Source organism: Argiope bruennichi, chromosome 3 (assembly GCF_947563725.1).
Source record: "Argiope bruennichi chromosome 3, qqArgBrue1.1, whole genome shotgun sequence".
NCBI lineage: Eukaryota > Metazoa > Arthropoda > Arachnida > Araneae > Araneidae > Argiope > Argiope bruennichi.
The window spans coordinates 72,679,592-72,705,871 of record NC_079153.1 but is presented as its reverse complement, the minus strand read 5'-3'; the positions used below and the strand labels follow the sequence as shown (position 1 = coordinate 72,705,871).

Here is a 26,280-nt window from a genome sequence, read left to right as displayed (position 1 = left end):
CATGCATTCATAGCATGTGAAATTAAATTTTTTTAGTGAAATATTTTCTTCATTTGCAATTGTGGGACAAATAACTATAATCCACAATCTTGAAAATCTTACGATTTTTAAAGCATTATAAAAGCGTAGGTTCGCAAACATTTTCTAGCACCTTTCATTGTACATTTTAATAATAAAAAAATATCATTGAAACGAAATAAGGGCGTCTATATGTTGAAATATACGAGGGGAAAAAATATTCGGTGATGATAATATTTCTTCATAATTAAATGCAGCATGGTACAGCTACAGCAAGTGTAAATTTTGATTAAATTAACTTGTAGTGTGGAACGTGACGGATGTAAGATTTCGACTTAGGACGGGACCTCTGAGAGCAATACAATAAGATGTATTTGCATCGCGGCGGTTCAGCTTAGGAGCCGGAAAACTAAATGTCCGAAACCCGATTTCACAAAAAACCGGCTGTGTATGCGGCCCTGATATACATTCAATGTGACATCGTGGGTTAAACAGGTTCTCATTAGTGTGGTGCGGAAATTTGTTGAGGTTGGATACTAGTTTAGCCAACAACTTCATCCGTCTGGTTCAAAATTACGAGGTGCATCGCAAAACAACCCTTAGTGTTGCTTTTGAACGAAACATTAATATAAATAAACTACAGAATGGAAGATAATTGAAATTTTTGTATTTTCCTTAACGGAAGTTTTGTCTTCACATTGAGTTAAGTAAGTTCTGTGATTGTTGTTAATATATGGCAATGATTTATTCTACTAAAATGATTAATAAAAATTATTTTGTTGTGATTTAAATAACTTTGCTACTAACTTTGTCTAAATATAAATGTATGCTAATAAAATGAATCATTTATTGTATCGGTGAAATTTTATTATAAAGTCTGTCAAATTACCAATTTATTTTAATTTTATATTTAGTTATTTTAATGTTTTTTGTAGATTTCAAAATGTTATTAAATATTATGAGTTTAAACAGCTTATTTTCTGAATAACAGCAACCTTAAAACCGTTTTGCTTTAATTAAGCTTAAAGTATGTTTTAATGTAAACTTATACACTAAACTAATAGCGTTTTATTTTCTCGTATACAAGGAGTATTATCGTTATCGTAATCGTATCGTATCGTATTATCGTAATCAGCAAAAAATTCGAACTCGAGAATTTGACGAATCTCCACATTTCATACCTTCATGACTACGAAAAACAATTTTTGGGTGTGAATACAATAGTCTTTGGAGACTGTGAATACTATTACTCAAAAGCGCTTTGAACTAAATGGATGAAATTTGGTATGTTGTTGTTTATGTGTGTGAATACTATCTAAAATCTATTTCCCAACTTTCAATAATAGATTCTACATACAATATCATATTTATTCAAGCTCACATAAGATAGCAAGCAACACGAACACAAAGATACTCTTACACTTACATCTCTAATTAAACTGTTTTAGTTCTATAATAATTTAACATAAAAGTAAAATCAAAGTCCTAGAGACTAGTACATGCCCATAGCAACCATAGTTGGAAGGGGGAAAATGTTTCTGCTCCAGAACAGAGATCTTCACATCAAATTTGCAGATTTGTGAGACATGTTTTTAGATAACTACCAATTCAAAATTAAAAACAAACAATTGCACCCGTTTTTTTAATCAATTTGTGTTTTTACATTATATCCTATTAACACAAGATATTACGCTTCTTCTTCTATTTTCTCATTCATATCTCCATGACTTTGTTCAATATTTTGACGTACAATATCGTGAATGTATCGTAATGATATAATTGAGCATCTTAGGCTAATAGGGGTACCTTAATCTACTTTTCATCATAATTTTCCATCAATATTACGCCATTTATCAGATCCTCAATAAAGAAATCTGAAGCCTGATTTTATAACAATTTAAAAACATGGCCATTTTGTGATCTTCCACTGTCGTGGTGATGACAAGTAAGATCTTTTTTTAAATGCATGAAAAAATGGTAATTACTGGGTGCTAGATCAGGATTTATGGAGGGATCAAGTTATTTCTAACCAAAGGATGCTGTGAGATCTTAAATATGATTAGCCACACTTGGAGAAGGACTATTATGAAGTAAAACAATCCTCATATTCAGCATGCCCCGCCTTTTGCTGAATAATTTAGCTTAATTTTCGAGCAATTTAGCTCTAAGGTTTTACAATTATGTCGCAGAATTTATTGTATCTTCATAAGGTCAAAATATCCTAGAGCAATTACATTTTCTAGCCCAAAATACAGTATACATGATTTTCCGGGTTGAAATTATTTGAATTTCACTTTCTTGAGGATGTTGTATGTCGCCATTCCATAGATTCTTGTTTCCGTTTCTGATAGCACGAGCCATCCATATTTCTTTGCCTGTGACAGTTTTTTTTTTTTTTTTTTTTTTTTTTTTTTTTAAATTTCCGCCACAACCAACTGTACTGCTGAAGGAAAATCAACATTCAAGATAGATGTTGGTTTTATGAATCTCAATACGACTTCTCGAGAGTATTAATTTAAGATTCTGAAATAATTCCATAAAAAGCACTTTTTAAACGAAAACATAATTTATTAGATAAAAATGAAATCATTAAGCATTTATTATCCCTAGTTGTTCCTTCATCAGCAGGTCTTTAGTAAAGTCAAGGCGTGCTTAGATTTTCTAACCTATTTCCCTAGGATTCCTTTGCTCATAATGTTTCTTTCATACTTCACAAGATTTTCAATGAATTTCAAACGCTTTCACATCTTTTGTATTCAGAAAACAAATGAAAAATCACATATCACAGTCGCTGGGGTTTTTAATTGATTGAGGCTTTCTATTACTCACAAGTAGAACATAAAACAATCGAATTATTCTGTAATAGTGCCTATGGCTAGCCAACGGATGTAGGTATTCAACACGCATTAGCGAAGTGAAGCTGCAGCGCTCGAATTTCAAAACTGTATTTACTTACAGATGATTGCTTGTGTTCGAAGCAATTTTTTAAAGTTCTTTTTTTAAAGTTCTATTTGGTGTTTTTTATTTAAATAATATAAAAAAATCGGTATATGGGATTTTTCTTTTGTGTTGTAAATTTAAGCAAAATGGCTAATATTTTACAGAAAGTTCTATTGGGATAGTTATTACTTTACATACTAGGCATTTAACACTGTTACATTCAAAATGTAGAAAAATCTAAGATATAGATTATAATACAGGAAGTATTATCAAGATTACAATATAAACATTATTCCAGACTTCCCAATTATTTTTTAATAAAAAAAAATGGTTATAATCAAAATTTTTAATTCTATTTATCAAAAATAGTATACAAAACATTCCTTGGAAATTTGATGAAAAAAATTTAATTAGTTCTTGCCACCTTTGGCGACTGGCTTGTTGCCCAGATTGTTGGCTTTTTAGGCTGTTAAATATTAATATAGATTGCATGTATTTTTTAAAAATTCACTTGTAATTTGATAAGACCAAATAACATGAATTTATCTGAATAAATCAAAACTAATTATAACACGTTAATTAACAAATTATGACAATTAACACGCACATTAAAAAGTGCATATATTACGAAATAAAAGCGAAAGTGACAACCTTATTTCGGAATTAATGTCCAAAGGAAACATTTTTCAACCTTAATTTTAGTATTAGCATAAGAACACGAGAGAGTATTATGATGGATAAATTTGAATTTCATCATAACATTGCAAGTTGTATATTGCGTTTAAAAAATGTTATTAAAAATAAAGAAAATGTAGAGATAAAATTATTACAAAAAGAGTATTCTTTGAATTTTAAGAAAATGCAAAAAACATTTACATGATAGTTTAGATATAGGCGGTAGTGTTCATAAGTAAATTATACCAGTTACCCATCTGCCAATAATTCAGCCATTTTTCAATCGATTAAACTTTGATGCTTATTTCTGAATTTCTTTTACGTTCTTCTTTCCTCTGGGTGAATAGAGTTTTTTTCGGAACCCTATCCAGAACATTAATAATATTTTACAGCTTTATTAATTAACAAAGCGTTGAATTAATTATATCTGTGAAAGTGTTCAATAAAGCAATCTGAAAAGTTCGTATAATTATTTATTTGCCTTTGACTGTTACCTTAAAACATTATGTAATAAAAGTGACTTCTGTACCCCTTAACGTTAACGTTTTATACATAAAAAGTTTGGAGATATTTTAATGGATGATAATTTATTCCAAAAAATAATTTTGCTAAAAACGTAAAGTTTTAAAGTTTTAAGTGTGTAATTACTACCAAACAATATCTTCCCCTAATCTCCTAGTCTAATCTTCTCACATATAAGATAAACATTTCTTCTTTTTTCCTCATACATTGAACTTTTTTTTTCTTTAGCTGAGCTCATATTTTTATTCTGTGAACTTTTATAGGTGGTAATAAGTACCTTTTGAAGTGTAAATACCTTCATTAGCAAAAATATTTAGACTGTTTTTCGTATAATTCACTATTCATTAGTAGTTTATTAGCAGTCCCACCTTCATTAAACTGAAAAATAGCTAAAAAAATATTGTTAAGAGCAACGATATCTTCCGCCCTATCCTGACCTGGTGGTATGGCCTCGATTTCAGCACAAATGAGTTCAAGGTTTGAAACCTGCTTTACCGATGCATTGCTGTGCAAGCCGTTTTGGTACACACCTTACTCATCGGGGTCAAATCACCTCCCCGTTCGGTGATTTGGAAAACTTGATTACCAGTTTAGGTGTCGTCCTTATCATCTAACAGCAGTTCAAGAGGCACTAAAAAAGCACTAATGTTGTTTTAAAAAAGGGCTCTAATATGAATACGATTTGGGAGCTTGCGTGATTCGGTGTAAGGAATTTAATCACAAGGTTTCATGCATATTGGCTTTATCCTAGGTAGCACATACTTTTTAACAATATTATACATTATTGTCAATATTATATTATATCATTTAATATGATACAATATTCTGAATATTGTTTAATATCATACAATTTTGTACAATATATGTGTGCTACTAGGGATACGATATTCTGAGGAAAGTCCAATGTCGTTTGAAATAAATTTTTTCCCTTGTGTCTTTGCTTGTTGATACTTGCACCAGCTGTTGACTACTAATGGATTTAAACATATGAAATAAATTCAGTAAACGATTTTGTGATTACAATTGCAGTCACAAAATCGTTTACTGAATTTTGTAAAATCAAATTTTGATTTCAATCAGTTTGAAAAAATGCTTCCAAAACCGCATGTCGGGAATTAATCGCCAAGAGTCACACGATAGATTCAGTAAAAATGCTAAATTCACACCAAAGATCAATATTTCGTAACTACTGTTCGCCAATATCAGGCAAGGCATTTGCGACTTTACACAAGATTCATAATTATATGCGGAGAAGGGGAATGACATGCAATAAAGTTTGGGAGAGACTATTTCTGTTATACTTTTTAAAATCCATTTTGGAAAAAATCTACCGATACTTCTAATTCATCAATTTTCTACAGTATATTTTAGTAAGAATTTAAAATTTTGTGTTTTCTCTATCAGCTGTCTTCTAAAAACTAATAATTAAAATGAGGATAAAGGTGTAAAAAACTTATAGTAGAATTTCAAATATAATTCAATAGAAACAAAATATACATATTTTTGACATTAAATCTTTTTAAACAAATAAATAAACATTCTTCTGCGAGTAAAATGGACCGACTAATGAAAAGTTGAAAATCGCTATTTCAGACGAATTAGATTATTACGGAGATTTAGAGATAATTTGGAGCCTCAAGAGAGATTTGAAGGGATCTTTGAAATTGAAATTTTGCGCAGTTGAGTTCCAAATTTTTCTTTAAAATATATTTGTATATGAATGATGGGATTTTTTTTATCATATATTTTAGAGTGCCAATAGTTTTTTACTTATCACAGAGCGGGGTATCGTGTAAAAAGTTTAACTTTTATTGACTCAAACAACGTAAAATAAATTTTTTTCTGTAATTTAAAGCTACATGTCTATCTTTTAAGGCTAAGTTCAGTCACGTTAACGTCCCGTTGTAAAGCAACACTAGGGCTATTTGGGGACGGAACTGGTAATTTTGAACCTCGATAAGAAATCGAGGACGACCCTGATCTGGCACCCCTTTTTAAACTTCCATACCACACCAGCGGGAAGACATTTGGCGCCGACGGATTTAACGTGCACCAGACCCACTTACACGGCGGCCCACGATTCCATCAAACAATAGAGCTGTGTTATTTTAACAGTCTTGCATATGTTCTGTTCATTGTACATATGAATTTTTCTAAAAGAGACCAGTTCTTATCGCTATTATGCCCATTTCATCTCTATATTTATTTAGCGGTTCATAACTAAACCTTCTTCTTTTTTTTAAATCTATCTTTCAAACTGTACAAATATAGAACTGAATCCTTCCTTTCTAGTTTTCAATAACGGAGAAAAATCAAGTGAATAAATATTTGAGGAAATAATGAAAACTATTTGAATTTCACAATAACAATATAATCAATTGTTGAAAATTTAACAAAAAATAAATAAATAAAGGCCAGCATTTAGCAAAAATGTCAAGATTATTATATTCACAACATAAAAAATCGCTCCGAGATGCATATTTCTTCCTTCAAAGGTATATACGTTCCAGATTTGGTCAAATGGTCTGGCCAGTTAAATACAGATTCATCGTTATTATGATTAAACTAGTAACAAAAATAATTAAACAATAGTGTTTTAGTATTATTACCAAAAGAACTGCATCATTATTATATTCAATTCCTTTGCTTATTGATAAATGTAAAATACAGTAACTATCAAACCATCGCTGCAATTCTAAGAATTCTGATGATGATAAAGAAAGAGTGGCACAATTTAATTTTTTTCACACATATACATAGTTATGAATTTAAGATATCAAATTAAAAATCTGTGTTGTTTCATTTGCAAGATATTATAATGATGATTTTTAAAAATTATTGTGATCTACAAAGATAATATTATTTTGTCATAAGATTAAACTGAATTTAATGGTATAAGAATAATATTCTAATGTCTCTTTATATTTGACATTTTATATCCAATAATTTCAGTTTCTTTCTTCATCATTATGAAAAGATTACATTAAAGATTAACTATAAAAGTCTTGCATATAAAAGTAATTGTAAAGTCTCTTCCTTATTTTGTTTTAATATTTATTTTCAACTTACATTTTAATTCTCAAATATTTTTTCCCCATCACCTGTGTCTTGAAATGAAATCTATGTATGTTTTTCTAGTTAGAATATATATATATATATATATATATTCTTATATATATATATATATATATATATATATATATATATAATGTATTGTAATTTTCAGAACATATTTTATATTAATTTATGACAACTTTAGGTAGTGAAATTTGTGACAATTTAGGCATATATAATGACAAAACAGAAGGTAATATTAATTCCATTAAATAACAGGTCAATATCCTTAGAAAAGTAAAACTGAATACTTGCTTTTTTTAGTGAGGGGATACTCTTCAAATATACCTTATTGTAACAAATACAAAAAAACAACAATGGATTAGAACTGCAATTAGAAAAGAAATGATATTTTGCATGAATATATAATATTTTCCCTCAATTTCTGTTAAAAGTTACAGTGTTTTGATTTTAAAAAGAAGATCAACTATACTACATTCTAAAAATGATTTTAAAAGTAGAAATTCAAATTGATAAAGAAAATCAATTTATATTACCATACCAGAAAGAAAGAAAGAAAGAAAAAAAAAACTATGTCAATATGGAGGAATGGGTGCCCATTATATTATTCGAATTGATCAATCACATTTCAGAAACTAATAGACCTAAAATGATGAGATTTCATGTGCAAACATAAATTTTAATGCATTATGAAATTTGATATCACAAATGGGTGTTGTTAATGGAAATTTTGAGATTAAAGGTCTCCTAAGAAATTTTAAAGAAACTTTATTTCTTTTTAAATGATATGTTAGGTTCTAGTATAATGTGTAACGTTTGTTGTTTTTCTCCTGAAACCTATAATTGATAATTATCTTTTAAACTGTTACATATAATATTTGATCTAGCATAAAAAGATACTTTTGTAATTGAAATCTAAAAATATTTTAATGTTTAAAAGGATTCACAATTAATTAATACAATTTATTGTCACTGAATGCACTTAATAACAAATAATGCAAACCACAATAGAGCAAACATTTTTATAAAATTATACATCATACAAAATAAGTTATTTCTTAAAATAACTTTAACTTTCTAAAATAGAGATGATAAATTCATTTGATTTAAAATAAATTGAGAACAACAAATTATAAATTTCAACTTTATTAGAAAAACTTGAATAAAATGTTCATTCACAAAATGCATGTACTTAAATTTATGTATATATGTATAAACATATCTATATAAAATCAGCATAGATCAAATATTTTGTTTCCACAAAATAAGCAAAAGTATTTGATAGAAAAAATTGAAATCAGTAAGCTTGATTCTAAAAATATATTCCTTTAAAATCTTTCAAGTTGAATAAATATTACAACTTTTCTGTAATGCATGATACAATAGGAAAAGTCTTTCTTTTTTAAAACTAAAATGGAAATAATGCAACAATTTCACTGCATCAATACCAAATTGTAATAAAACAGAAATCTACAATGAAATATATAATTTTACATGGGTGGGGTAGATTGCTAAGAAAAGGGATGAATATTTAAATGAAAATATGTCCAAGGAACACTCAAGATTATTTTAGAAATGAGTAATAACATGATATATAAAGTACAAATGATTTGGGAAAAGAAAAAAAGTTTCACAATGGCTTATGAAGTAAAAAAATAACTAAAAAAACACTGTTGCAACAAATTTGTTACAAGGACAGAGATTTAAACATCTCAGTATTTGAAACAAAAATATTAAGATAAAAAAACAACAGCAAACAATGCAAAGAAATGATAATTCATTCTGCTCTAAGCTACAATTTATTTTATAAATATATTATAATACAAATATTCATAATTTAAAAATTACGAATTTTAATAATTTGAATATTTAATGTGAGGTATTCTTCCAGAAGTCCTATGTTAGAAAACAACAGACTTAAAATAATACTGTACACTTATTTTTAAATAATATGACACATCAATATACCACCGAAGCACTTCCATCTATAAGTGCCAACTCATAGATGATTTTGCTAATGATTCTTTTCAAAAGAGCATAATCAAAACAAGCAAAGGAAAAGAAGATTCACTGAAAGACATTACAAAATACTTTCCCATTTGCTTTAAACAGTAAAGTATTTTCAATTAAAAATAGGAACAATTTCTTAAAAAATTAAATAATAAATGGTTGGTTATTTTAAAATGATTCGAGTTTATTGAGCCTATACTTCATAAACAAAAATTGTTTGAATAATAATAATAAAAATAAAATAGAGAGATTATGTATAACTCACGTTAACAAATATGCTAAATTTATACATTAAAATACAATTTTTAAAAATTCATATTACTCTTCAAAGAAACTTCTGAATTTGCTGTAAATAATTATGGATTTAATTCCTAAGTCAAAAGTTAAAATATATCATTGTCATATAGGTTTCACTCATACATATAAAACAGTCAAGCAAAAAAATGAATATGATATAAAAATATTTTTTGATTACATAAATGCATAGCACATACTTTGATTATCAGTCAAAATAAGGTAAATGCATATACAAAGCATTTCAGTCATTAAGAAACATTTATGATTTTACAAACAGATACAATTCATAATAATGTTTAGTACTCTACATTGGAATGTGAAGCATAAATATAGCCAAAAATTACACATAAAGAAAACCCCAACAACTTAAGTTAAAGAACAAAATTTAGGACATACAAGTACAATAAAACAGAATTCAATTACATTTTCTGTAATTACAGAATTAGACATTATATTGTACTATTTGTAGAAAGAAAGAAAATGGCTAGGATAAAATATATACTTTCTTTAATCATTAACTTAAACTGTACAACATTTAAGGACAAAAACATACTACTAAACCTTTGGCTTCGATTAAATTGGTTTTTCAACAACTGCATTAAGTAGCTTTTTATGACACTTATGGTTCCAAGATTTTTAATGCAAAGGATAAATATTACCAAAATGATTACATTATGTATAATGAAGCTTGGTGATCTTAGTGTAATCTTCAAGTAAACTGGGAGCCGTAAATAACCATAAGTACCCTTTTTTTCTCTCTTTATTTATTTCTCATTTTGTTGTTGTGCTTGTAGTTTTTTAAAATGTTACTAATCCATAAATTTTATAAAATATAACTATGCTGTGAATTTCTTATTAGAATAGTACAATAAGCATTTATTTCCCATTCATGAGATTATTTAAGCTCTTAAAAAACAAAATAAAAGAAAAAGAAAAATCTTTTTAAATTTTAACAAATAAATATCTAATCTTTTAACAATAATTCATAAATATTCAAACATAACATTCCAAAAATGTTTTCTATAAAAAAAATAAAAAAAAAATCACGGAAAAGGATAAAGAAGATTCATGCTAGATATGCTGAAGTTGCAAAACAAATCAAAACAGAAAAAACAACTTTTTTTTAAGTATGGCAAAATAATCGTATCTTTCATAAACTTAAATTAAAATGTCAATTTTCCAGCTCATGAAAAATAATAAATTTTCAATTAAGCATTTATTATACTTTTTGCTTGGTTTCAGTTAAAGTTGTTACTTTATGATTTTTATACACTGCCAATATCAATAATATTCAAATCATTTTAAAAATGCAATGTAATATAAAAAGTAAAAATCAATATTAAGAACTAAGTTTAACAGTATCTATTTCAGATTTTAAATGAAACAAGTTTTAAATTATTATTATTTTTATTATTGAATACTTTAATAGTTTCAATTTATTAGTATAAGATAATTCTGAGATCAAGTAAAAAAGAAATGGATTTAAAAACAATAAATTCTAAATTTAACAATACAACAAAAGCAGTTGGCTTTTTCTTGCAAGTCATTTAAAAACAAACATATTAAAACCTCTTCAAGAAGAAATCCAAATTGCATATCTTGCACACAACCATATATTCAAGATTAAAAACATATTAGAAACAGTGCTAATTAAAGGGACTTTGTCAATGCATCTATATGCCATAATTCAATTTAACATTATTTCATGCAAAATTAAAATATAATTAATAACAACATAAATTTCAAGTGACTCTTTTAAAGCTTAAGTTTCCAAAAGCTAGTTTAAAACCAATGTTAAAATAAAATCTGCAACTGCAGCAATTTTATCAAGTTGTAAAAATTGATGATTTTGAAATTTCTAAATCAAAGAACTAAGAATCAATTTAAGTACAGAAAATGAATGCAAGATCAAATTCTTTCTTTCCTTTTTTGACTAGTCCTTTCATAATTGACTTATACAAACATAAAGTAGAAATAAAATGCACAGAATTGGTATATACAATTATCCTTAATTTTCCCCATATCACTTTTCAATCATTGCTTTTTAACAATACTTCTTGCTAATTTAATGAGTGGAACCATTGTTGATAGACTATCAGACTTCAATAAGAAAGGATGTTCCAACAGTTCTTCAGCTGATAGTCGCTTGTCTACATCTACTTCAAGGCACTTATCAAGAAAATCACATAATTCTGGAGACAATTTTGCTCTGTCTTGTATCTTTGGCTTTCCTGTGGTGGCAATAAGATACAAAGCTTTAAGGGGTGTTTCATTCATATAAGGTGGCTGACCTTCAATCATTTCTATTACCATAATGCCTAAGCTCCAAATATCTATTTTGTTGCCATACTGTTTACGGGTGACTACTTCGGGTGCCATCCAGTATGGAGTACCAACAACTGTTTGTCGCTTTTCCTCAGGAGAAATTTGAGCACAAAATCCAAAATCAGTCACTTTGACAGTGCCATCCATGCCAAGAAGCACATTATCACTTTTGATATCACGATGAATTATTCCTCGAGAATGAAGAAAAGCAATGGCTTTAAGGGTTTCGCGGCACACAGCAGCAATCTGGCTCTCCTTTAAGAAGATCTCCATCACAACATCTGTTAGTGGACCACCTTCTAAAAACTCCATCACAACCCATAAAGAGTTGTCCACTAAATAGCTTTCAACAAAGTTGACCAAATTTGGATGCCTTAAGTAAGAAAATTATATCAATATAATTTTGTAATAAACATACATTATTTTAAGATGAAATAAAATTATACTGTAATTGTAATTCTTTATAAGAAAGACCATGGGAGAGCTTTAAAATAAAGTAGAAAATTTCATCATCCAAGGTTCAATGAATTAAGATTTCTGTTAACAAAGCTAATCTTTGAAAAAATTTATACTAACGTTTTTTTTAATCAACATTTCTAAAAAATAAAATTGACAAATTTCTCAAAAAAAAGCATATCTAAGTTAGAAATAGAACTAATTTTTCAAGATGCAAGGGATTGTGAAATATCATTATTGAGAGGATATTTTATAACTCAAGAAACTATTAAGAGAAAAACAGATGTAATTGATCATCACAAAACTTTCTCATGTTCCCCCATAGTGCCCAAATTCCCAACCAAAAATTAGAGTTAGAATTAAATTAGAGAACCACCGATAGCACAAGACCAAAGTACCCATAACAGGCCAAAGACTTCATAGAAATTCATGATTCTCTTTTGTGATGATAGCTGATAATAAATGAACTCTTTTCTTCTCAATTTTTTTTTTCAGTCAAAAAAGATATGAAAGCATTAAAAAATTTTTTACAAAGAAAAAAAGTTTGAAGTTTTTTAAAAATAAGAGATACAACTGCTCTGCTTTAAAAATAATAGTGGAAATTAAAGGAATGGTCTAAGAATCAATGTTTTTGGCTTTCCTTAAGACAGTGGTTAAAATGATTAGCCATTATACACTGTTATGGATTTCATCTGTTGAAGTACCAAAACATGACTAAGGCAGGGACATACGGGGCAGTTGCCCTGGGCCCCCACATTAGAGGGGATAAGATTTGATCCCCAAATCGATGTTTTTCTTTATTTATTGTAATTATTTGGAGAGAACAGTAAATCTTGGTTAAAACTGAATTAGTAATAAACATGTTAAAATTTTGTAGATTTAAAAATAAGCATAATTATTCAAGGTCAATATAAATTTTATTATTCTCAGTTTTTCTTACATAGTAATAAAACAGGCTAGCATAATACTGTGTAATAACTTTAAAAGAAAACATTATTTAGTATTATGACAGGAAAAAATGATCAAAAGTACAAATACGTATTTACAGAAAAGACACTTTTTAGTCTCATTTTTCATACAATGTTCTGTAACAGTAAAGAATACTTTATTTCGATGTGTCTATGAAGTAAGATGTAGAAATGTTTTAGTTGTTTTGAAAAAATAATTATTTATTGTACTTTACTGAAAGCTACGATATTAACATATATATATATTTAATTTTAAAAGAAAATTATTTTCTTATCCCATTGTTGACCTTTTATACATCTATACTAAATCCTTTAGATGATGGACATAGAATTATCAGAAAATCAATAAAATGGACAGAATGATATTTCGTCTGACCATTGGAGGGGGGGGGGACTTTATAGCTGTTTTAGGTTCTAGTCAATTTTCTAGTTATATATCTATAATAAAGTGAAAAATTTAAATACTTCCATAAAGTTAGGTTCTTTATTACTGAAGTAGTAAAGCACAGGGGGCTCCCAAAGAAGTTTTTGCACAATTACGTCCCAATTAGGCTAAGTTGAGCCCTGTGAAGTATAGCAGGGTAACTTCATTTAAAGGTTTTAAAGTAATGCCAAACTTATCAAGGGAAAAAAATTATTCTTACTTTAGAATTTAAATTACTAGATAAAAATACTTTAATTTGAATGTAATTATCTGACATTAAGTGCCCCTATTAAATATGAAAAACTAATCATTAAAGAATTCTATCTTAAGATGCCAAATTGCACCTTTTACATATTATCTTAAACATTGCATAAAGAAAATCCAAAATTAGAAAAAAAGTACATAGGAAAAGCTTTTGAGTTAAACATAACAAGAAAGAAGAAGTACAATAAAACCGGATCTTAAAATATTGAAGAACTCGATCAGTGTATTTCATTAATAAATGATAAACATCTGGAATATTATTCATAACAAAAATTAAATTTTTTATGAATATCGAATTAACTTACGATAATTATATTATCTGTTTTAATAAACAATTCATCAGAGGCGTTAGCTTTAGTTGGAAAAACAAGCCAGCCAAATATTTCTAATTTTTAGTGCCTTGCCAATATAAGCTAATAATATCAAGAATCAGAACATTTGTCAGAAATGAAGAAGAATGCATTGCTGAATTCAGATATTATTTTCTAGATAATGGTTTCATGGGTAATATAAATATAACACAAGAATTGACTGCTATGCTAATTCAAAATAATAATAATAAAAGTAATAGTCTTCACAAATCCCCTTATCAGTGATTGATTTTTGAGTATACTTACAGATTTATTTTAGAATTTCAAATGAACAATTTTGGATAATCTAGCCATAAGAAGTTATAATTTAAAATTTAAAAACAAATATAATTCTGATTGAGAAAATACACTGTAAACAATATGACAGTATGGGTATTAAAAATTTCAACAAATTTGTAATTAAAAAGGCAAATTAATTAAAAAAGGGAAAAGGCAAAAGGGAATATATATATATATATATATATATATATATATATATATATATATATATATATATATATATATATATATATATATATATATATATATATATATATATATATATATATAAAGGCAAAAGGGAATATAAAAAAAAGGAAAAAGGCAAATTAATTTATCCTAAAATAAAATAAAGTCACCTGTTCTGCTGCATGACTTTGATTTCAGTAATGATCAGTTCTTTTTGTGGCTGTTGCTTTATGTCCATAGTTTTTATTGCCACTTTCTCCCCCGTGTCTTTATCAATTGCTGTATATACCATACCAGAAGCTCTGAAAAATATTGAGTGGCAAAGCATGAATATGATACTGTAATATTAGATAGCAATATATATTTTTTAAAGTAACATTTCGACATTAATTATACTTAAGAATACTTTAACATAATGAATAACTTTTCATTATGAGCCGAATGTTTCCTTTTACAACCAATAATTAAACAATTTAATACTTTCAAAGAAAAATTAAATAATGATGGCAATAAGAATATAGTAAAAGGGAATGAAAAAAAGCATCAAACTTTTTTAGCAACATGGGTATACTTAGTGAATTTCCTTTATTTTGTCCAAAATAAGAGATAATGTTGATTATTAACAGATAAATATCATTTCTGGAATACTAAGATTTTGAAATTAAGTTTAGAAGAAAGTTTTAAAATTGGATATGATGCAAATAAATGGCAGGAAAACTGCCAAATGTTTCCCATTCATTTACTGCAAAAAAAAAAAAAAAAGCTATACTTTAAAGAGGAATTTTTATGCTTTATTAATTAGTGAAAGCCATATTTTTCTTTTGTCTGTTCCTGATTTCAACAAATTTATCAGGCAACAATTATATAAATAAACCTATAGATACTTGCTATGAAGAATGACATGGATATTAAATATAATCAAATATTATAGTTGCTACATTCAAAACTATTTACAAACATACATTTCATTTTAAATAAAATAAATTTTCTTTGACTATTGTAAACATAATATAAAACTATCAAAACAAAATATATTCAAATATTTAATACAAATACATACCCAAATCCTATCTTTTTTAAAAGAGTATATTTTTCTTGAGGATCACCAGAAGATACTATTTCTTCTGTAAAAGGAATAAAACACATATAATTTAGAAAAGCATTTGTTTAAACAACCTCCCAAATGTTACCAGTGTTTACAATAAATAGTTTCATAAAAAGTTTATAAAAATTCGAAACTTTCAGTAACTTATCAGCAGGAGTAGAATATTTCATTAAAAAAAAAACCTACAAAATTATTTAGTGTGCATCTTTAACATCAATTTACAATTAAGAGCTTTATAAACTAAAGCTTTTAACCAATGATTTGATTTTTGCGTGCAAGATCCTAGGATAGGATAAGGCAAACCATTTAATGAGTAACACTTCCAAATAGGGATATAGAGATTCTTCAATTTTAGAAAAATTTTAATGCTTTGAAATTTATAAAAGGAAGTACAAAGAATATTTTCTATCAGCTTTAAGAAAAATTTTGGATATTGTATAAGGCTATTTCCAAAAGATTGAAAGGATTTGAAGGTTTACGAAAATAATAATGTAAAAAAATAAATCTGAAATCATAACTGCTTTCAATTTATAATAAAGAATATTTTTTTATCTTCTATTGTTCAAAGTATACATTAGTAACATGAATAACATCGAGTGAAATTGATAGTTATCTGACACAATACAAGATACCATGATTGATTGATAATTTGTTTTTTTAAAGCTGTAACGGTAAAAAAATAGTAAATGTTAAAAAAACAAAAAAACCTTGTTCGGAAGGGGGGGGGGGACGAAAAAGCGTCTAATGAAACTTGAGTGCCAAACAGAGAGAGCTTTGCCGTAATCTCTCTTTCGACCCCTGCCACATCAAATTTATTAAAAAGAATAATAATAATTTTTTTAAAAAAATAATAATAAATTTTTTAAAAAAATACAACTTTTTTCCTGCAAGTGGAGTAAAATGATATTTTAATAAAATGTAAAACCATTATAATCTTGAATTCAATTTTAAGATATTGCTTTTATAACCATGATTTCTAAGACTTATTAAATGACCATTCTCTAAAGATGATGTTTTTGTAAAGAAAAAAAAATTGTTATACATGTAAAATAAATTTTCTTCTTACTTAATTTTGTCATGACCTCTTTATCTGAGAGTGGCTTTCTCCTCAATACAGGAGGAGCAGGCTCTGCATCAGCCAAACTATTTAACTTCTCCAGTTCTGTAACAACTTGGTCTACTTCATCTTCAGACTAAAATAAAACATAAAAATATACCTTATGAGTGTATCCAAAATGCATGATAAATTAGATTTATTTTCTGTTAAAAAAAGTGAAAAATGATAAGATAAAAAATAAAAAGAGGAAAATCTCAGATCCGGAGAGGAATTGCATTCTTGCAGGTTGAATGCTGCATTTTCATACGCATGATTCATTTCTGCTATTGCAAATCCATAATTTTGCTTCCCTGTGCAGTTAGTTTTATGATAAAGAAGAGAATTATACAGATATTTTAGAGGATGCTGAATGGATGCCAGGTCGATGTTTCTAAGTATTAGCATTTAATAAATGTGCTGTTGAAATGATATTTTTCCAACAAACAACAAGGTTCGGCTTTGTTTTGTTTTCTTTTTATAATCATTCAAATTCATGATATTCATTTATGAATATGTTTTTATATTAATGCTTCACAATTAAGGAGTTCATTCCAGACCTTTATAATCTTTAAAAAACATGTACATTATAACACAATATTCACATTTCATATTTAAAGCAACTTTAATATATGCAGGATAATAAATAAATTAAAAAATGAAAAGGAAATTGTAGATTTATGGATAAAATATACACTAGGTTAATTACAAAACAAATATAAATAAAATAAAATTGTTCTAGTTGTTACATTGTTTTTAAAAAAACTTTATTTAGTAACTAGAGAAGCCTGATTACAGTATATCATGAGAAGAAAGGTTTTAAACAAAGTTCAGGTCATGCTAGTAGGAGAAACATTAAACTCGAGTAGTAAAATTTGTTATGATCACTTCTATTTGCTTTTTTTAATTAGAATATTAAATAGAAGGGCAGATATGATCATAATTTAAGCATGAATCATGCTGTAGATAAACTAAGATTCGATGATTATCCCCCCTTATATTTATCTATTTACAAATAAAGATAATTAGAATAGTATGCATTCATTTTGTAAATTGCCATTAGACTTTTTATAAGTCATTATACAAAGGGCATTCTTCTTGAAACTTCAATGCAAGACAATAAATAAGAGAATTAATATTATCTACCTCTTTATTTTCATTGATAATATCATCTTCTATCTCAGAAATAAAATCCTTTTCAGAAGCAGCAATATCATTAACATTGTCATTAGGCTCTATAAAAAGAAAGGATAAATTTGATATAAATTAAAGAAAACGTTCACTTAGATAGCATTTTAAGAACATATATCAACACAAATTTAAGAAAGTAAATTAGAAAACTAAGAACAGACTGAAGGCTTTAAAAAGTTTTTTTTAAAAAAAATCCTATTTAATAATATACTTTATGATTTCATTTTAAGTAAAAAAAATGACTATATTATTCTAGATAAAATAATTCCAAGATATATAAATCAATCACCATTCAACCATTTATGTCGCTGAATTTTTGAAATACATTATACTTTTGAATACATCATTATACATTGAAATACAATAAAATTTTATACTTTTTGTAAAAAAAAAAAAAAAAAAAAAAAGCTTAAAGTGTAGCATCTAATTTTTGTAGTGTAAAAAAAATTTATGAAGATTTATATATCTCTATGTGAAAAATTACTTAATTATTACATATAATTTATTCATCTTAATTCTTGAATGTTTCAGTATACGAATAATTTTATTGTAAATTTTAGAAAATTATTCAAAAGCCGATACAGAAACTAAAAATGAGAAAAAAATTACACAATAGCAACACAGTAAATTATGATGCTAATTAAAATATATATTTTCAATAAAGAACGAAAATTAATAATTAATTATTACAGTGTTTCAATTGTATTAGTATTGTACAAGTATTAATATTAAGAACAAGCTAAAATTATGTACAATATGTATTTCAGCTTTAACTACCATAAAAAGTGATATTTTCAAACAAATTTTAAGGTGATAAAAACAACAACAAAAAAAAAAAAATACCAGTAATAGTGTCTTCAATTTCTTGTGATTCTTGTTCTACAGTTGTTGCAGTTGCAATGAATTTCACTTCACATGGCTTTTTCTTGATAGAGTGAACATAATATTTCAAAGCTTGAAGAACAGCAGTAGGATTTTGGCTTTGTTCTGACTTGCTACAAGAAAAATAAATACAGGTAGTAGATAAAAGCATCCATATGCAAGATAATCATGTTTTCAAAAATAATACATTTCTCAAAAAGTTACTCTGGATAACAGCAAATTTCTTTTATTTTTGCTTCAATAAATTTACCATATAAAATACAAGACATGATAAAAGAACAATAAAATAACAAATTATATTTCTGTATACACTTATTTTTTTCATAAGAAGTATGAAGCATTGAGAAAAGATGGCCTGTTAAAATGTTAAATGAAAAAAGGTTCCAATGAAATCATCTTAAACAATTATTTTCATCATCTAGTAAGAATTATTTTACTTTAATAATAAAATAACTAAGCAAATCCAACAAAACAAATCCCAATGCATACATTTTTTTGGCATTCAAATAAAAACTGAATGACTTTCCTTATTCTAAAATATATTATGTCTCATGGGTATTCAGAATTATTATTCAACCCTATCTTTATTAATTTTTACTTTTAAGATCCCAGACCTCCCTTCTATTATCTTAATACAATTATCTCCATCAATTGCCATAATAAAATGTTTAATTCAGTTACAAATCAGTAATAAATTCGAAAGCAGTGTCCATTGCCTAAAAATAATAAATTGCACTATATTCTGAGAATAAATTTATTTCCCATTTGAGTTTATTAAGAGCACTCATTGCTTTTGGTGACCAACTGTTTTGCTCCAGGAAAACATCAACTGGGAAATATCAGTTACATTTATTTTCAATTAAAATTGCAATACTCAATTTAATACAAATGACACCCTCATTTAAGTGTTTTTTAAGAACCAAATAGCAAAAGACCTTATACTTATTTAAAGGCCTAACACTTAATCTATTTTTTCAGCTTTAATAAAAGAATCACATCCCAAAACAATGCACACATTATCATTTAACAAAAATATTCACCATATTTGATAATTCTAGGTCAAATAATCAGCTCTGTAGAATGCCAACAAACAAACTCCTTGATTACTAGTAGTTTTTTTAAAGTGATTTTTGAAATCAGAAGTATAAATGAGATTTGTTTTATATAAATATATTGTAATTTTCTAAAGCAGATTTACAAGAATGGGGGCTTTTTAAAAATGAGAAAATATAAAGAAGGTAATTAGACATATCTTTTTAAAATTTAAATATGCATTTAATATTATTAGGAAAAGTTTGAAAACATTCAGGTATAAACTGAGTGTTTCATATTTAATGGTACAAACTTCAAGTGTTGATATATTACATCTACAGGAAAAAGAACTGTATAGGAACCCAAAAGCGGAAAACTTAGGGCAAGAGTAACAGAGGCATAAGACGTGAAAGGATATTAATGGGGAAGTATCCCCTCATGTTGCAGATCACATTTGCTGGTGTATATGTTTTAGTAAGCCAGCAAATAAATAACCTGTCTTATTCTACAAGATGGTGGGAGGTACACCTTGACTAAGTAACTGTCCACTAGACCTGTTTACAATTCAGTGTGAAGTGTACAGAAGCGTAAATGCTGTACAGAAGCGTAAATCATAGGAATTAACAGTGCTCAATAAATACATATTATGCTGGTGGAAAATACCTTCTTTTAGAAATCAAAACTCATCATTAAACAAAACTTGGACTAAGAAATTCCTATATTATATGAGAATGAACCTCATAAGAAATTCATTCTCAGTCACATTTTTTAACATACCACTGTGTAAAATGCATATATGCAGGATAATTTATGGGAAGCAAAGTTTGAATTCTTTGTAAATGATAGAGTTGTAATGACTCATTTTGCAAAATCTGTTGTATACTGGCCTGAGATACTTCCAAGGAAGAGGCAATGATAAATGTGCTATTACTAAATTAACAGTCATGGTATCAATTAGAATTCCTTTATTGGTGGATGTATGCATTGATTATAGACTCACTCACATCCACAGCAACCTCTTAATTTTCCAAATTCAGATACATTTAGATGCATTTGCACAAATAAATGCTGGTCCGCTTTGTCCAAAATATATTCCTCTACATTTGTGTAGTAGCATATCCATTCCTCTCAGCTCTGTCATACACTAGATACATGCTTGCAAGTTCCTTATTTGCATAGTGTTGCACACTGTTCCTATTTTGGATACCACTTGAATAAAGTAGCTGTTATTTTTTTTCCCCTCTAGTATACATAAACAGTGCTGACTACTGGATTTCTGCCTATAAGTTCCTATAAAATTTTTATTCCTTTGGATGTAAATTAAAACCCTTTTAAATTTGTATTATATAATGAGACATCTTATAGAATTGTGATAACCTTTATATTATATTCATATTTCAAGGATATTTTTAACATATTTGCAGTATTGTAGAAATTGATTTTAAGCAAAATTTATTTGATAAATCAATTTGACTTCACTATTATAATAATTGCAAAGTCATTCTGAGAAATGGCCTATGTTAAATAGTGAAGGCAAGTGCAGATTATCATAATTTAAAGGAGATGCATTTTTTAAAACTTTTAGAGCAAAGATTCTTTATAAAAGCAATTTTTATTAGTAAATGATTTTATATTTCTTAAAAATGTAACATTGTGTGCTTTCTTGCATACTCAGCATTCACAATTTTAGCATTAAAAAGAAACTGCCCTTCAAATCATTCCAAAATTTCAAATGAAAATTTAAGTACAAATACAATCTTCAAATATTAGAATTCAATCAAAAAAATATGTATGTAAAATTAGAGGCCATATCCTATAGATAAATCAGTAAGCTGGAATAATATGAATTTTCTTTAAAAAGTATATTTTCAAGGAGAAGGGGGGGATGAAGCAAATGATGATTAAAATAATATTTTCAGTATATAATTCCAGAAAGAAATTTAGTACTTGCAGCCCCAGTTTACTTTTTAGATTACTGCACGATCTTCAAGTTCCTTTATATATAATGCAAAAAAAAAAAAAAAGGGGGGGGGCTTTAAATATCCATAAATATTAAAAATTTACAGAGGAAGAATCAAATATGATAAATACAAACATTCTCATGTATGTAAAATTTAGAAGGTATGCTTTTTTAAAAAAGTACCTGATATTTGCTTGTTGAAGAAGTCTTAACCAAGGTTCAGGTAAACCTTCAATTTCTCCAGTGTCTTGATTAAAACCAACATGAATATTGTGTTTCACAGAAAATGGAATCCCAATTTCAGAAGGTGTCTGATCTTTCTTGGAAGACTTTTTAGATGAACGTAATTTAGTAAACAAACTACTCATTGTAGACATTGTAAAGAGCTATTCAATCTAAAAAATAATTTTAAAAAATTACTTTTATAAATATAATGCATTAATTTAATTTTATAAATCTCACTGCAAGCACACACAAAAGTATACAAATACATCATTATATTGCAAAATTACTTTCAATTGAAAAAAAATTGAGTTACTTATTGTAATATAATAACTTGTTGTAAGAGAAATTGTATGGCAGTAAAATCTATATAAAATTAAGCTACATTTCAAAGTGATTTCTTACTAATGATCATAGAAAGATATACTGAAAATGTCTACCATAGTAATATTTCATAGCTATTAAATTATATATGTGTGTAATAGATAATTTTATGGGAAATCAGTGATGCTTTCATTTTTTTTTTATCCATCAGTGTATTATTTGATATTTCATACTAATTTCATATCACAATGTTCCTAGCTATAAACCATAAAACTTAGGATTTTATAATAAAAAGATTCGTAGCAAATATAGGAATTGTGGTCGGAATAGGAACATTGTGGTCAGTCAGATAAAAATGCATGCCTACAGTTCTGTAGGAAGATATTATTTCCATGATCCATGTTTTTGTTATTTTGGTATAGTTTCAATACATAGATACAAAGATTGACTAAATAAAGATTTAAATTTTTATACAGTTTTCTTAAATTTTTATACTGTAAAATATATTTGATAAAAAAAAAAGTTCCAGCTCTTTTGTTATTAAAACTGATTGAGTTGCACAACTTTGAATTTCCTTATTTTAAACTAATTTGAACATCTAGAGAAAACAAACTGTTATTTGAATGGTTTTCTTTGAGGCAGCTGCTGAAATGAGTTCAAAAAGAAGAGGGGGAAAAAAAGCCCCTTCATATTATGATTTCCAAGCTTCATAATAGGGTCACATTTGGTTGCAAAACAGTGAAACCTTTTTGTTTAAAATATTAGTGCACCAAAAAAATTTCTTTAAACATAACTAATATCATCAAGTTGTATAAAAATATAGATTTCAATTTTTTTTCCTTCAGAAGAACAATTATTGATTCAAGCAAAATATAATACTTACACCATTTGAAATATTTTTCTCAATAAAAACTATGTCTGATTCTAATGGTTTAGAAATCGGTTATTAGGTCATAATCTGAGTGGTCCTGCATATTTAAATTATATAATTCTTAATGATACTTTTTTCTAACACAAGGTATTTTATAATTTCACAATGGGAAAAACCTAACTGAAAGTATAACTTAATAATTTATTACACAAATGTATAAAACTTGTCTATATATCATTTTGACAAAACAATGTTTACATAATACATGACATAAAATGAATATTCAGATAGAATGTTCCATAATTAATACAATTTTATTTCTCAGCTAAATCACATACACACACATAAAAATGAATAGAAGGTAAAATGTGAGAAACTGATTATCTGGAGCAACAGGTTAAGATGGCTCGGCCATATCTGGAGAAGCCCTGAAAACAGCACCCTCAAAATATCCACTTTTAAACATCCTATGGGATTCCGGGACAGAGGAAGACCTCCAACTAGATGGCTGGATGACGTGGAAAGAGACCTGAGTATTCTGAGGATAAAGAACTGGAAGGGAGTTGCAGGGTATAGAAAGAATTGGAAAGCTCGTGTGGTTGAGGCAGCCAAGGTCTGCAAGGGGCTATTGTGCTCAGGAAGAAGAAAAATGAGAGGGGCCTCAATGAAAATACATCAACACAAGAATTAATAATAACATCAACCTAATAGAGTCAAAATTCATTCATCATTTCATATACAAAAATTTCTTCCTAAAAATCTTATTTACCACTTAATTTCAGATAAAAGAAATTCTACAATACATATAATAGACTAAGAAGCAATATAACAAATATTAAATAATGGGAAAAAATGAAGCCAAAGTATTAACATAATTTATTAAAACATTTATTATTCTAAATTAAAAAGAATATTTAATTTTACCTTTTTTAGGTAATTACCACAAAAATGGGAGAAAAGGAGAAGAGTAAGAGAAAGAGAAAAGTACATTAAATAACAACGTATTGTGATCAGTGGTTGTAAAAGAAAAGAATAATATAGAAGCGCCAATAAAAATTTCAAAATCAGCTCTTGTTAGGCATGTCCAAAAACCATAAATCATTGAATGAAAAGGATATCAAAACACAATATTTATTAATTTAAGCTTCTCAAACCTCGTCTCATTCTTCCCTCATGTAAAGGAGGTGTGGGACAAAAATATTACAGCTTTTAATTATGCAAATAAAAACTAGTTGTTAGTATTTTTCTGTTTCTGTATTTTTCAAAAATAAATTGAAGACCATACAATTAGCTTTTTATAAACTTCATTCTTAGTAAGTCTACACTAGTGAGGTAAGAACATTTTTGTGAAATCTGTCCCATTCCTCCTAACTCATCCCTAACAGAAAAATACCAAAAGGTGACTATGGATATATTAATTTTTTTAATAAAATTAAAACTGGATCACATGTATAAGAAAAGAAATAATATAAGTGCAAAAATGAGCCAAAAATAACAGTTTTACTATTATTTCAAGTTATAAATAAATATTAACTTCACTTATATTAATATCATTAAAAATAAAAATTGAGCTTCATTCATATAATATCTATTTCTAAACCATAATATAAATGATAAAAACCAAAGAAAGTTAAATAGATAGAATAAGAAACCTCTGCACAGTTTTTTGTTACATTTCATTTCGAAGCAGTAATACATAGTCTAATATTTACAATATTAGAATAATTTTAGAACACACCTAATAATTCTGAACCCCAGTCCTATATCGAGAGTGACATTGAGTTAGCATACTCCTCAACAAATTTGAAAACATCAATGGGGGAATTTTGCCTTAATGGATTTGATGTGTACTAGATTCACTCACACATCTGTTCTTCAATAGAATAGAGTTTTGAAAGTAAAACCATCTGGAATTCCAAAACTTATTATAAAGCCATGACATGGCCCAAAGTCTGAGCAAAATATATGTTAATTGTATAACTAAATAGTGCCATTATAAGAAAATAATTGGTTAAATAGATCAAGAAATCCTTTAAGGATTAATGTGAAACACAAAAATATTAAAGATAAATAGATTGTGTGACTGTCAACCGTTTACCAATTATAATATTAAAAAATATAAATGAGTAATATACAAATCAAATCTAAAAATTCTTATTTCTAATGCACAGTTATCTTTTCAAAGTTCAGTTTTAAAATTTCAGGAATTATAAATTTGGAAACTTTAACAAACTAAAAATCCCGATAAAACAGAAATGAATATACAAACTAAACCATTTAAAACTGGAGATTAAATATTTTTAATTATCAAGACAAAAACTATTGAAATGTAGAAACCACTCCTCATAAAAATAACACAACATTTATTTCTTTTGGAATGGAAAGAAACTTGGTCATTTTGAAAATTAAAAATACTTTCATCAAAATATAGAACAAAATTCAGCAATGATTCATATCTATCTTATTTATTTACATACCTAAATCACAGCAAAATGAACAATAACTATTTTCATACTATAAATAAAATGTTTCTCCGACAGATCATAATAACCTCTTTGATGAAATGTAAATTCGAACAATATTTATGCAGTTTGAATAAATATATTCTAAAAATATATGCTATCAGTCATGAATTTCATTTCCGGCAAAACCCAACCAGTGTAAAACGGAAGTCGAAATAGTTGCCAAAAAAAAAGCAAAAAATATAAAGCGATATTAGCCGTCAAAGTATCAGAGAGACTAGCGAGATATTGATTTTGAAAATTACAAAACCACTGAAATTATTGTAAAGACGGCTTATTCAATAAA

General features: G+C 27.1%; 1 protein-coding gene across 1 annotated transcript; it reads right to left on the bottom strand.

The window, feature by feature from the left end:
* Positions 1-10,973: 10,973 nt before the first annotated feature.
* LOC129963170 (serine/threonine-protein kinase PAK 3-like) lies at positions 10,974-26,127 on the bottom strand. Its single transcript, XM_056077308.1, has 8 exons — positions 25,950-26,127; positions 22,239-22,450; positions 19,025-19,176; positions 18,137-18,225; positions 16,964-17,090; positions 15,853-15,916; positions 14,963-15,094; positions 10,974-12,235 (listed from the first exon to the last, which is right to left on the bottom strand). Exons 2-8 carry the CDS (start codon positions 22,430-22,432, stop codon positions 11,572-11,574), a joined length of 1,422 nt encoding a protein of 473 aa, XP_055933283.1. The 5' UTR covers positions 22,433-22,450; positions 25,950-26,127; the 3' UTR covers positions 10,974-11,571.
* Positions 26,128-26,280: the final 153 nt, after the last annotated feature.